Genomic DNA, 13,561 nt, shown 5'->3' with positions numbered 1-13,561 from the left:
ACTCAAGGTAAAAAAGACCCTATCGAAACAAAAATCAAGGTAAAAAATGATATTTATTTGATAGGATCGTAAATTGTCTGGATGGTAGGCCCATCATGATAAGGTTTTTCTCGAGTTATATATTAGACGAAGCCCATGAGAATTGAAATCCGATTTAAAGCAGATCGGATCTGGTTCGAAAAACCAACGTGGCGGGCCGTATTGGAGTGGAGCCATACCCTGCAGTGCAGTGCAATCCCAATATCCTAATATCCTAATATCCTATCTATCCATCAACAACCTCAGACAAAACTCCCCTTCAAAGCCAAACCAATCCCCCCATCTCCTTCACCTCTCTCCCTTGTTCTCTGAAAGAGTTTGTTTGTGCAATGGAGGCCCTTTGTTCTTCTTCTTCCTCTTCTTCATCTCTTTTGACGAAACAGGCTCTTCCTTCATGTCCAATCAAGTTCGCTGGAGTTGGGTCGGTCTCAGTCCTTGGCTTCTCTTTGCCATCCCTCAAGACTCGAGCTTTTCCCAATTGTATCAGAAAGCACAGTGCTGGGATCACAAGGGCCTCTGTGGCTGTTGAGCAGCAGACCCAGAAGGCCAAAGTGGCGCTAATCAAAATTGGCACCAGAGGAAGGTACACTTTTCATGTTAGTGCCCACTTCTTACTTCCGGGTTTGCTCATATTTGAAAAATGTAACTAGCTGTGGCTCAGTTCACCATTTATTTCTGTTCTTTGTCAACTGGTATATTTAGTTTTGCTCAATTGCTAAAAAGTTTAAACCTTTTCTTATGAAAAAAGTTGTAATTTTGATGCCATCTCTTGCTAACTCGTACGGGGTTGATTTATTCTATATTTGTAATTTTTCATACTTTGACTAAATTCTACTTCTGGATCTTATTTGTTACATATCATTTTCTGCTTGTATTAGTTGCATATTGATGGTTTCTTTTCTAATCTTGTGCCAGATGTGTTGGATTCCATTATATTTTTTTTCGTGAATTATTCATACTCTTTCTGGATATAGGATAGCCCACTAGCACTTGCTCAGGCTTATGAGACAAGAGACAAACTCATGGCAACGCATGCAGAGCTAGCTGAAGAGGGGGCGATTCAGATTGTAATTATAAAAACTACAGGTGATAAAATACTAAGTCAACCCCTTGCGGACATAGGTGGGAAGGGCTTGTTCACCAAGGAAATAGATGAGGCACTAATAAATGGTGAAATTGACATTGCTGTCCACTCAATGAAAGATGTTCCTACCTACTTACCCGAGAAGACAATTCTGCCATGCAACCTTCCGCGGGAGGATGTCCGAGATGCATTTATATCCTTAACTGCATCTTCGCTAGCAGAGCTGCCAGCTGGGAGCACTATTGGTACTGCTTCCCTTAGAAGAAAGTCACAGATACTGAATAGATATCCATCGCTCAATGTAAGCTACCATATTGTGTCATATGTATAGGTGACCTTTTACATACTTCATACCCACGAGATGTATGCTAGCCTTTAGTGTTGTTTAACTCAAATTTGAAATTGGCTTTCTGGTTCATTGTAATGGAGCCTGGAGGGAGCAAACTGTTTGGAGCTATGTGCTAGTTTTGGAAAGTCATAGACTTGTGTTTTTCCTGGACTATTGGATATCCATTGGTCATTTTACTTCATTCTAATCTATCCCACTGAAAAGGTTTTGTTCTAAGAGGGGGTTGCGTATTTGTTGGGGTTGGTTTGAAGGTCAGTTGTAGAATGTTTGTTCTCTGAATGCAAAAACTATATGATGATTTTAGTTCCTTCCTAGGCAATTGTTATCATGAGCAAATTTTGAGGATGGATATGAAGTGGCACCAGATGTTCAGATCCATGACATGCATGCCCTTTAATTCTAGCTTTCCATGAATAGATGGATGTCCCCCCTCCCCCTTTGCTTCCTGCATACCCCCTTGAATATTATTAAGGCATGACTCTCCTTTACTTTTCAATCCATAGTTTCCCCATGTGGCACTTATGCATTTCATTTTTGAGATTTCTGACATGTTTCTGTTGCTTCTCATTCATGTTTTGGTTAATTCTTGCAGGTGCTGGAGAATTTTCGGGGTAATGTCCAGACACGGTTGAGAAAGCTTAATGAAAAGGTAGTCCAAGCAACCTTATTGGCCCTAGCTGGACTCAAACGCTTAAATATGACGGAAAATGTTACTTCAATTCTTTCATTAGATGAAATGCTTCCAGCTGTTGCACAAGGAGCAATTGGAATTGCCTGCCGAAGCAATGACGATAAAATGGTGTGTTTTAATCCTCTTTTCCATTGTGGAGCTACCATATTGAGTGATGTTACTTTTGTACTAGTTGATTAAAATACTTCAGTCAGTAAATTGGCCCCATGAACACACTTGTGAATTTGGCTAGAGAAGTTACATTGGCTAAAGGGGAGCAATCCAAGCTAGTTTAGTTTGAATTAGTTGTAGCTAGAAAATCATGGATGATTAGGATTTAAGCGAAAAAATAGAATAATGAGTTTTAGTTGATTGCTGGTGGATTGATGGCGTGGGACAAATTGTATCTTGAAAGTGGGAGGAATGGATAGTTTTATTTATTGGCATTTAATTTTTATTAGAGGATCAATCATAGAGGTCATTAACCTGCATAATATAGCCGCAATTTTGATCAGTTTGTATGGGAAGGAGCATTCTTTGTACCAGATATACATAATTGAAACTTTAGATCCATGTGTGACTCGTCAATGAGAATGCTCCTAACTTTTCTTGTGGCAATTATATATATTTATATATATATATATAGATTTTTTCTGACTTCATATGAAAATTTTAATCTAAATATTAATGTTGAGATGGTTGCCTGCTAAACTTTGTTTTGCCTCTCTATAATTTTGTTCATATTTTGGTTGGTCTTTGGTTGCAGGCTAATTACATAGCCTCATTGAATCATGAGGAAACAAGACTAGCAGTTGCATGTGAGAGGGCATTTCTTCTGACCCTGGATGGGTCTTGCCGAACTCCTATTGCTGGATATGCTAGCAAAGATGAGGATGGTAATTGCATATTCAAAGGGTTGGTGGCTTCCCCTGATGGAACTCGCGGTATGCTCATGCTCTGAGGAAAATTCACTCAGTTTCATTACCTAACTAAACATGATACTAATTATGCTTCCCTCTGTCTATTTTCAGTACTTGAAACTTCTAGGAAGGGCCCGTATGCTTTTGAAGATATGATCAACATGGGTAAGGATGCAGGCCAGGAACTTTTATCACTAGCAGGTCCTGGTTTTTTTGATGGTTGAAGTGAACTTGAAAATAATAGAGAAAGCAGCGGAAATCAATGCGCCCTCCCTCCCTCAGCATGCAATTTTTGGTGATTGCAAGCAATGAGTTCATTTATCATCCTTTGAGCTGTCTGTTGTAATAGTTTAGTATTGTTTTTTTTTTTTTTTTTGGTTGCTAGGGTGCCTGTTGTTACAATTTTAAGAAGGATAATTGCTTGATTGATTGTATATTAGAATTTAGATGAGAAATCAGTCACAATAGGCTTAGCTTGTTTGTTGATGTCTGAGTTTATTTAATTGCCAAAATTTTGTGACTCTCTCTTTCTCTCTCCTCGTATAATCGAAAATGGTTAATTGTTCTATTTGTACCTTTTTTCCCCCAATGGAGGCTGCCTGATCTGGGATGCAGTAAACTTTGCAAACACAAAAATCCGGCCTTGTATTTTTTTTCTTTCTCCACAAAAATTATGTGCCAAGATTGAAGAAAACAAATTGCACGTAAGTTGACCAAGGATTTTTGAATTTTCTTTTTCAACTACTACAAAGTAGAAAGTTTCGAATGATGGCATTTAAGACTTGAATTTTGACTGACTAGTAAAATTGAAGGTCTAAACCACTAGGAGAATGTCTGATGTGAGAGACTCGCCAAGAGTAAGACCAAGGTGCTTTACAAATTCCAAAGAAACGTAAATTGATCTATTTATTAATATGAAAGAAAAGGAAAGAAGAAGAAAAAGAGTTAAAAAGGTTTAGATGGGAGTTTCCTATCAGCCAAGAAGTGTTCTACGAGGAGGAGTGACTGCTTTGGTGCAAAAATTGGAACTTCGTGGCCTGCACCTCTTATTGTCACAAACATAAGCCCATCGTAGGCAACTCTCCACCCACCAACCTAGACATTATAATACAAAACGTACATAATCAACAATCAATTGGCAATTTGGCATAAATACATTGAAAAAGAAAAGAGTAATTATATAAGCTGGAGTACCTGTTTGTTGTTGTACCAAGGAGTCCAATCCTCCTTGATCTTCAATCCCAGCTTTCTCAACGCATATCTTGTTGATGTTACTGGAACTCTCCCGTCAGTATCCCCACTGCATACACACACACACACACACATGTCACCAGCTATTTATTAATTGTATTTGACAAATAATATATATTCGATCACTATTAATTATGAGATGATTGGTTTGTACGTGTACTTTACTACTATATATATATATATATATGTAAGAAAATTCATGTACCTGTAAACCCAAACCCGGAGACCCCCGGCTACAAGCTTTTCAATTACAGGAAGAATCGATGCTGGTGCATCTCTCCAGAAGGTGATGTTATTGCTGTACATACATACGTACGTGCACAGTAGGATTAATTATTTAATTAATATACATCACTGATGAGTGATGATGCATTAATTATGCTTAATCTGGTTACCATGCATATATACTGATAATAATAATACCTGCAGTGAGTCCATGGATAGGGAATTTTGGTGAGATTGGCATGCAATGCCTTCTGCACATCTGGCCTATTCAAATACGCATATGTGTAATCTGATGCACACGGATCATAACCTGCACCTGGCCGTCTCTTAAGATTGTCTCCTCCATTCTGCAGTACATGGTAATGCAAATTAAGTAATTATTCATTTTCACTGTCATGATATATGCATTTAATTTGTTAATTATTCTGAATTTAATTTTGGGGTTATTTGTGATGATATATGACTCACAGCTGATCTAGAAAACAAAGCGGAAGCGCCTTGGATAGCTCGGGGTTTCCTGGTGGTGCTACTGTTACTATTACTGAGACACCTGGGAGTGTACAAGCTGTACATGTCTACAAGATTGTACACTTGAAAATACTCATCCATCAGATCATTACACTGTTTTGTTACGTTTGATGCACTGAAGTTGCATTCGCTTTTAATATCATGGTACAGCCGATCAGAAATCACGGCGTGATCCCACGCATAATCAATCAATCCCGTCTGATCTGTTTCATCGTCAATTGCTGCATTACCAATCTGCATTGTATACTTTGTAAATTTACTTAATTCGTGTTTGTTATATATATATTCAACCCCATAATTAAGACAAATCTCAGCAATATATATATAACATAAAATAAACTAGCTAGCTAGGAGCCTAGGATAAAAAGTTGACCATGAACCCTTGAAGTTTATAAACTTGTCCTTGGATGCATGCTTGTTATTGTCAAAAATGAGCTCAGAAAGTTGTGGAACGTAATGCCCTGTAAAATGCATGCGTATATAAAACGTTATATACTCAAACCAAAAAGTAGATATGTAGATATAACTTATTTAATGAAATAAATGACAAATAGATGCTTTATAATTAATTTGAATTAATTTGGGTTTCAGGGAACTGCCATACTCAGATTCAATTGAGCTAGTATGAGCAATATCACATTATGCATGCATTTATTATAAACATTGTGTTTCATATATATATTGTACCTGCATAGCTTTCTCCAGCAATATAGAACTCATGGGACTTGAATTGTGGAAACCGTTGAAACCAGTTGAGGAGAAAATTGTATGAATCCTTAGCTGAAATTAATTAACAACTGGCTGAGTCATAGTCATATACTCATATGATCATATCTATAAAAGAAATGAAAATTATTGACAGATCGAAAGAATTACCTGTAATTGTGTCCCCAAGTTGCTTGATATCTGCACTCGTATTGGTGTAAGAAAATCCCACTCCCACCGGAGACTCCAAAAACAATACATTGGCAGCTGAAATTTACAAAGAGCGTACATTACGATATTTATTATCTTAATTGCTTAATTAATTTAAGGCAACCAAGACAAAGTTAAAAACTCTGAATCTAAAGCATGCATGCAGTTCAAATTAAGTTCAAACCATTGTTCCAGGTGTAAGGGTTGAGCTTTAGCTTGGGTTCGCTGCCTTTTTGAGGAAAGAAAGGCCCTAGCTCCTCTGCCGCTCCGTACCCAATTGAAGAACATCCAGGCCCTGAAATTTTGAGATTGATCGACACAATCAATTTCTCATAATTAATTCACAACCTTTTTATGTTATGCACAATTAATTCCCGGTCCAGAACCAAATGGGCCATTTCCTAGGCCCGGCTAGAGCTACCGTGTTGGCCTTTCAGATTTAAGCCCATCAAATAAAGAAGCATTTCCCATCATAAAAAACACAATTGGCAAGCATACATACCAATATACCATCACTGAGATACGGATCATGCATATGTCTACGGTCTACCATTATATTTTTATTACCTAGATATAAAATTTACAAATATAAATGGAAAAAAGATTAATGTATTTCCACGAGGCAAATAGAACCACTATTGGATTCACTTACGTATAGAATCAAAGTTGCCAAGTTGGAATACAAACGACCCACTTCTTTTCACTTTTTCGTTTTCAGTTAGTGTTCCTAATTTTTTAGTATAAATTAGGGTATAAGAAGAGAGAGAATAAGCCAAAACAAATGATAAGTACACTGGTTGAAGTCATCAAACCATTATAATATTTCTGTTGAAACTATTATTCAATGAATCCATCATTGTAGGGTTTGACAGCTTCTATGAGGATATGGAAGTTACACCTATATATGCATATATAATACATAAATATATATGCTTCATTGCATGCATGCTTATAATTATTTTATAACATTTAAAAAATGAGCTTTAAAATGTTTTATTTGAAGGTCGCTTTCTCACCGGACCCATCTATGCGAAGAAAACTGAAATTAATAACAGAAGTTATGATTGTATGGTTATTGTTAATAACTAAATATTAATGAATTAATACGAAGATGGTAAATTATTTTCAATAAATATGAATACTGTTACATAGAAGTCAACATTACAGACCATATATGGGTCTTTGCTAGCTAGCTATAATTAATTTGTATATATACGTACATAGCTGTATATGATTATGACAGGTTGCTTGCGTTAACAATTAATTGGGAGTATCTTTGGGATATTTCTAGTGATAAATCGCAAAAAAATAAAAAAGGAATAGATCAATTTAATTAAGACAATAAAAAAAATTGTCAATTTCCATGCTGCAGCTAGCAAGATGGAGAAGATGGTAATAGACATAAATTTATATATATATATCTGACTCCATAAATATGGATGAATTACAACAAAATATATATGTTTGTTGGATTGGATGGAAATATCAAATATATATGGAATTTGGTTTCTGAGCTTAATTAGGTCCCCCTCCTCACCAAAAAACAAAGGGAAATATATATGGAATAGAAATAGAAGTGAATTGAATTGAATTGAATTGAAATATTACCTCCATTAAGCCAAAGGAGGAGAGGTTTTTGTTGAGGGTTGTGTATGGCTTCAAAAAACCAATAGAAGAGTGCTCTTCCATGAGTCTCGTTGACTGTGACATAACCAGAATAGTGGTTGAAGTTCACCGGAGGCTGACCAGGAAGTCCAATTACTTGGTCTTGTTTTTGTCGAGCCAAGACGTCATGGCTGAGTACTACTTCAACATTAGCTGAATGATGATGAAGTCTGGCTAAAGTTTGTGTAGCATTTAAGCAAAAACTAATTACCAAAACATGAATAACAACAAGATTCAAAGACAAAGCCATTGGGACTGAGTACTCGATATGATCGATCCCTCTTCTTCTTTATCACAAACTGACACTACCCTACCTGGCCTCTATATAATCCTATACTCCTATATATGCACGAGCGCACACACACACACGCACCTAGTCCTCCGTCAAACTTGAAATGGTATATAAGGGACCCAACCAGGCAACCACAGATAAGAATGAATCAGCCGTGTGGTTTATATAGTAAGGTCCTCATCATCCGATCCCAAGATGTACAGATAAGAATACTACTCTATACAGACTAGCTAGCTGTATATTTATACCCTTGCTATTAATTAATTAATTAATCAATGCCTTTAATTTCACCATTAATCTCTCTTGGTATAAAAGATCCAACTTGATTCTCTCTTGTTTCTCAATATATCCTACCCATATCTTATCAATCAATTTAAAGATTATGAATTTACAATATATATTTGAAAAGTATTATAAATGCACCGATACTCTTTTAATTTCTCACCATTCATTCATAAAAGATTGACCATCTTTTTATTCCCAGTATTTGTGGGCACACTTCCTTTTGGCAGTATGCTTCAGAGAGTAGGTAATGTAATATTTTATTTTATTACATTATAAATTAGATATTTTATGCTTGCTTACCTTTGAACCAAAGGGTAATATTTCTTTTAGACTTTTGACTCTAGTACTACAGCTTTGATGCATCATGATATCATTTGAAGTAAAAATTAGGCAAATATGCATATATGCATATATATTTGAAAGGGAATGACACGTACACCTTGGCATAACCTAGTTGAAGATCTACTTAGATTGACATGGCACGAGTAGTGCTAGACATCCCACATTTTTATATCATAATTTCATACCACTTTATGTGGCAATTTATATGACATTCATGCATTGGACACTAAAAAATAAAAACAAAAATTCAAAAAGAAAAAGAAAAACTTTGTCCAGTAAAATAATGATACGTAAGATGGTATAAAAATATGGTATAAGAATGTGGTAAATATAGCATTATTCTTAAGGTTAAGATGATGGACATCCATCCAATTAATGTAATTAAAGCTCCTCCTAATTACAAGGATCGATCAAACCGCCCATTTTATTTGATTTGATCTATCAATTTATTGGGAGAGATTTTCGGTTGGTTGGGTGGCTGAGGTGAGGCTCAGTCAATTGCTTTGAATTAAAGCTTTTGAAACTACGCATATGTAAAGAACACCATATATATATATATATGCATGATGCATCATAATGTAACTTAATTTTGTGACCGTGACATAATATATCTTTGACCCAAGTCCCCAAATATTAATCGTAGCATATATCAGGCATCGATCCATCGAGTGTGGCCAAAGGGTGATCATCAATCCTGATCATGATTAAGCTGCACCAGAGAATTAATTGGCTGAGTGGATGAAGGTGATCGTTTTTGGAATTCGCCCAAGGCACACTGAGTATTTTTATATATATATATATATATTGTTTCTTTTGTTTTTTTATATTTTTTATATGGCTTCATTTTGTTTAATTTCAGTGGAAAATAAAGTCCGGATTATTACTATTATTTTACTACTTACACCATATAAAAGGTTTGCGGTCAAATTAATAATCCCAATTTAATTTAGGCTATTTAACTTGGTTGTATTGTTCATTATTTTTCTTACATTTCAAACCTTGTATAAAAGGCTAAAAGCTATGCGCTTTTAATAAAAAAATATGATCTCAGCGAAGCAAGACAAATCGATAATGCAAGGGTCCCGACTCTCGACTCTCGACTCTCGATACATTCCAAGAAAAATAATTTTGGCCAAATTGATATGTAGTATTTTATGTTGGAAAGAGAAGAGCACATCAAAAGTCGACAGGTGGCAGCTTCTTATTGGCCAAAAGGCGTCTGATGATCTGGAGAGAAGGTCTTGGACCAAATGTGGGCACTTGATGGCCTGCTGGCCAGAGTGAGACTCGCAAAAAATCCAGAACCACATTTCAAGAATGAGATTCATGGTGGGGGATTTGGGAATGTGACTCATTCAATCATGAATGAATATTTTTTTCTATTTTAATAATAAAATTACCCTTATTAATTATTTTCACACGATGCTAAAAACGACTTTATATGAATGACATGACCAATTTCTTAACTTTTAATCATTCGGGGTGATATCAGTTATTACAAGGTTATAGACTTATAGTGATCAATTCTCATCGCTGAATACATACATATACAGTTAATACAGATACTGATGAAGCCGGCCATAAAAATCTAATTCATATATACAAAGTTTGTGAACAATATCAATCGATTCTAACTCGTCGTCTTGACTGTTTAGGCCTGTTGTACGATCCAAACACTAATTGCTCAACAAGCTGCTCACATTGTATTTTTGTTTTTCCTCTAATAGAACAATTCTGGACTGCTCATGATTCATGAATGAAATTAAGTAAATAACCAAAAGGAATTGATAGAAGATCAACTTAATTAGGTCACAATAAAAGACAAAAAATTCTCAACCAAGTATCAACAAGAATTAAAAGTACACTCATGGTCAGAAGTAACCACAAATATGGGATACACATAACACAAAATAATCACTTCAAGAAAATTTAGCTCCACCTCCTTCGGTCTTCCTCTTCATCAACTGGAGTATACCACTCTGGCCGACGCTTAGAGTTGCTCAACCTGTAGTTTAAAAGCACTTCTTCATCACAAAGTGCCCTGGTAGCCACCAGAGCAAGAGTCTTCAAAACAGGAGCATCTGATCCACCATTTTTTGAACCCCCAAGTTTGAACCAAAAGCTGCCAAGTCTCTTCATCTTCACTTCTTCTGCATCTCCAAATACTACATTTGGAATATAGACCCTCATTTCATTTTCGGCCAATGGAAAGTCATAAGGGCAAACCATAACATTTGGAGCCATACCCTTTCCAGGGTGGTTTGCAAAATGAGCCAAAGCTAATGGGTTCCTCCGCTCTATAATGTCACCACTATTTCCCAGTTGCCTGCTATCCAAAGGCTTACTGAGGAGTCTCCACAACCGGTCTGAACCTTTCTCATCTCCTTGCATATTAGACCTTATTTCTGGTACAGTTAAGCCACCCCAGAAATCACGGGTTTCACCCCCACAACCCCAAGGTTGTGCATTGATCACAGTTCCATCATACCTTGTGATCAAATATGAATTATGTGCATCAACTCTTGGGTACCCAGGAATATAGCGGTAGTAAGCCGGGGAATATATTACACCAGGGTACATGGCCACCACTGCACCAACATCAGATTCACCATTCAAAAATAAACCCTGGCCCGCTTCCTTGTGGGGTATTTGAGAAGCTTTGATATCAAGCGTGTAGCCAATGAGATCTTTTAATCTTTGGGAGACATCAACATGCTCTAATGGCCTTGTCTCAGGCACATCTGTGCTGAAAAATCATAACTAATCAGTACTTATTATCTATGTTATTGCTGAGAATAGATGAAGAAGATTGCATATAAAAACTCACCAGCATGTCTAACAGGTGGGCTATTCCCGCCAACAGCAAAACTAAGGCCACTTTGTCGAGGAGCAGCATTTGATTGTTCAGGTGATTCAGTTGCCTCATTTATCTTCTTTACATCAGGGAGAAGAACTTCATCCATAGACGTGCAGAAGCTTTTAATCTGAAGATGAATGTTTTCTTGGACTTGCTTCTGTTGATCAGCAACAGAGGCTTTACTAGCCATGTCAATGATCACATCCACATCTGCCTCATCAGCATTCCTTCCCAAACGATTGTAGCTGGATATATAAATCTTTAGTAATCAGCATTCAAATATTTAAAAGAAAAAGCAATGCAACATGCACAATATATGAATGAGAATGGTAGCATCAATTCACAGAGGATGCATTACACTGAGTAAATATAAAGAACATAATACATTATATTTGGAAAATAAAGATTAATCATGGTTCTTTAAGCTTTTAAAGCTTTAAAAGTTACTTGAAATTTAAGATCAAATTATCAGACTAGTCTCATAACAACAAAGTAATGTAACTTTTTTGCAGAAACATACATTCATATCAGAAGATGGTAACGTGTCACAAACCTGGTATATAGGAATAGGCGATTAATATCTGCTTCAAATTGTAGTTGCCTTGGATTCTTGGCAAACTTAGGATTTTTTGCAAGAGTTTTTACAGCCTGGAAATAAAAATGATCATAACTCATAACCAAAGTTTCATACTTTCATGAAGAGGCACAGAGGACAAAATAGCATTCATTTTAGGTATAGCATGGCGGTGTAATGTGGTAGCCCATTTGGAAATTCAGAAAACCAAATTCCACCAAGAACTTAAACTGTACTAAAACCCCAAAGTGGTACAAGCTGACCTCAGCAATAAAATAACATAAGCAAGTATAGTACCCAATTTTTGGCATCTCACACAGTTCAGTTCACGTGTTTAAAATTTAGTGGGTTCCTTTAGAACCAGTACACTAAGAATCAAAATCCTAAACTAGTATTGTTTCTTATGGGGCACTGAAATAAAATGATCTATATGAACATAAAACAGATCCTCCAAAATAAATTACATATTCAAAGAAGTAAAGTTTGGTGCTTTTTTTTGCCAGCTAGTATACATCTTTTAGAGGCTTCTTCACGAATGTCCCTAAATTCGTGGAACCCTCTTGATATTTTCATCGAAAACTAATCCCAACCACTCCAAATCAGAGAAATGAAGAATTTAAACAAAGATAAAGAAGCATTCCAAATCTGTAGTCACTAAACTCTAGTGCAAATATCTAATTGACCAATTACAAATACTGACAGCAGACTGCAGAGACATAAAAGAATCAGGAAAGCACGGAAAGGAGAATCCTTAACCTTCTGTTTGGCTGCAGTGAAATTTTTGTTTTTTTATCAATTATATGGTTTCGTATAAACAGAGAGGCGGAATGTTTAGGAAAAGAGAGAAAGAAAAAGATACCTCCTGAAACTTGTGGAAAATAAAAGCCATCGGCAATTCCCCAATCACTAGTAGTAGTCAGTAGAATCAGTGCTCAGGAAACAAAAAGATCGGAAGATCCTTGTGCGATTTCTATTCTACATTTCTACTTCATTTGTTTCCTAGGAAACCAAATAGAAAATGAATTGGGCCAGAAATGAAAATGAATTGGGCTACAAATGAAAACGAATTGGGCTGTAAACAAGGACAAGGACCGCTGTTACGTTGAGTCCTAGGGCCCTATGGGTCAGATTGGACAGATGGGCCATCAGTCATCCTCATGTATAGGTTTTTTTTGACTTTTTTACAAATCATCCATCTGGATTATAACTCTCTTTTGCCCCATTTTTTCAAGAATTTTTTCGTCATTCCAAGCCTCTCTTAAATTAAGTTGACAAATTGATTCAATTTTTATTTTGAGTGGTGAAGTGCAAACGGGATCATAATCTAGATGAATAACTTGTAAAAAAACCTTTTTTTGGGTAGAAAATCTCATGTATCACAATGACTGGGGTTTTTTTTTTCAGTTGATTTTTCAAATGCTTGATGGCGAATTTAAATTCACAAATGCTCATATAAACAATTGGACCCGTGATGCTTGTGAAATCTGGGTAAGAGTGACAATTCGTGTTAACGAGTTGTATATGTGTCGTATCATTTCCTTATTTTGTATATAATTAATCCATCA

At 36.1% G+C, this 13,561-nt stretch overlaps 3 protein-coding genes across 4 annotated transcripts; 1 reads left to right on the top strand and 2 right to left on the bottom strand.

Moving 5' to 3' along the window:
• The first annotated feature begins 183 nt into the window (after window positions 1-183).
• Window positions 184-3,636, top strand: HEMC (hydroxymethylbilane synthase). Of its 2 annotated transcripts, none has more exons than XM_086230264.1 (5): window positions 184-635; window positions 1,014-1,424; window positions 2,065-2,271; window positions 2,909-3,086; window positions 3,174-3,636. In XM_086230264.1, the coding sequence occupies exons 1-5, from the start codon at window positions 369-371 to the stop codon at window positions 3,284-3,286; spliced, it is 1,176 nt and encodes a 391-aa protein (XP_086086390.1). In that variant the 5' UTR covers window positions 184-368; the 3' UTR covers window positions 3,287-3,636. The 2 variants fall into 2 exon arrangements, with proteins under 2 accessions (XP_086086390.1, XP_086086391.1); XM_086230265.1 differs by having other exon boundaries at window positions 189-622; window positions 1,019-1,424.
• A 313-nt stretch (window positions 3,637-3,949) lies between these two features.
• On the bottom strand, window positions 3,950-8,228 carry LOC147295862 (serine carboxypeptidase-like 34). The gene is made up of 10 exons (XM_086230266.1): window positions 7,590-8,228; window positions 6,166-6,276; window positions 5,943-6,038; window positions 5,754-5,846; window positions 5,440-5,527; window positions 5,007-5,325; window positions 4,737-4,885; window positions 4,519-4,611; window positions 4,257-4,362; window positions 3,950-4,157 (listed from the first exon to the last, which is right to left on the bottom strand). The coding sequence occupies exons 1-10, from the start codon at window positions 7,894-7,896 to the stop codon at window positions 4,008-4,010; spliced, it is 1,512 nt and encodes a 503-aa protein (XP_086086392.1). The 5' UTR covers window positions 7,897-8,228; the 3' UTR covers window positions 3,950-4,007.
• Window positions 8,229-10,349: 2,121 nt separating this feature from the next.
• On the bottom strand, window positions 10,350-13,130 carry LOC147295861 (uncharacterized). The gene is made up of 4 exons (XM_086231840.1): window positions 12,856-13,130; window positions 11,976-12,070; window positions 11,393-11,667; window positions 10,350-11,306 (listed from the first exon to the last, which is right to left on the bottom strand). Exons 1-4 carry the CDS (start codon window positions 12,883-12,885, stop codon window positions 10,495-10,497), a joined length of 1,212 nt encoding a protein of 403 aa, XP_086087966.1. The 5' UTR covers window positions 12,886-13,130; the 3' UTR covers window positions 10,350-10,494.
• Between the last annotated feature and the right edge of the window lie 431 nt (window positions 13,131-13,561).

The sequence above is a fragment of the Dryas octopetala genome, chromosome 2 (genome assembly GCF_963921425.1).
Source record: "Dryas octopetala chromosome 2, drDryOcto1.1, whole genome shotgun sequence".
Classification (NCBI taxonomy): Eukaryota; Viridiplantae; Streptophyta; class Magnoliopsida; order Rosales; family Rosaceae; genus Dryas; species Dryas octopetala.
This window is presented reverse-complemented; position numbering and strand designations above follow the sequence as displayed.

Coding starts and splice junctions, on each gene's coding strand:
- HEMC (XM_086230264.1), top strand. CDS start 369: ATGGAGGCCCTTTGTTCTTCTTCTTCCTCTTCTTCATCTCTTTTGACG. Junction 636..1,013: donor GAGGAAGGTACACTTTTCAT/GTTAGTGCCCAC, acceptor TTCTGGATATAG/GATAGCCCACTAGCACTTGC. Junction 2,272..2,908: donor GAAGCAATGACGATAAAATG/GTGTGTTTTAAT, acceptor CTTTGGTTGCAG/GCTAATTACATAGCCTCATT.
- LOC147295861 (XM_086231840.1), bottom strand. CDS start 12,885: ATGGCTTTTATTTTCCACAAGTTTCAGGAG. Junction 12,071..12,855: donor TTTTCCACAAGTTTCAGGAG/GTATCTTTTTCT, acceptor TTTTATTTCCAG/GCTGTAAAAACTCTTGCAAA. Junction 11,668..11,975: donor CGCCTATTCCTATATACCAG/GTTTGTGACACG, acceptor TTATATATCCAG/CTACAATCGTTTGGGAAGGA.
- LOC147295862 (XM_086230266.1), bottom strand. CDS start 7,896: ATGGCTTTGTCTTTGAATCTTGTTGTTATTCATGTTTTGGTAATTAGT. Junction 4,612..4,736: donor TATCCATGGACTCACTGCAG/GTATTATTATTA, acceptor ATGTATGTACAG/CAATAACATCACCTTCTGGA. Junction 4,158..4,256: donor CTTGGTACAACAACAAACAG/GTACTCCAGCTT, acceptor TATAATGTCTAG/GTTGGTGGGTGGAGAGTTGC.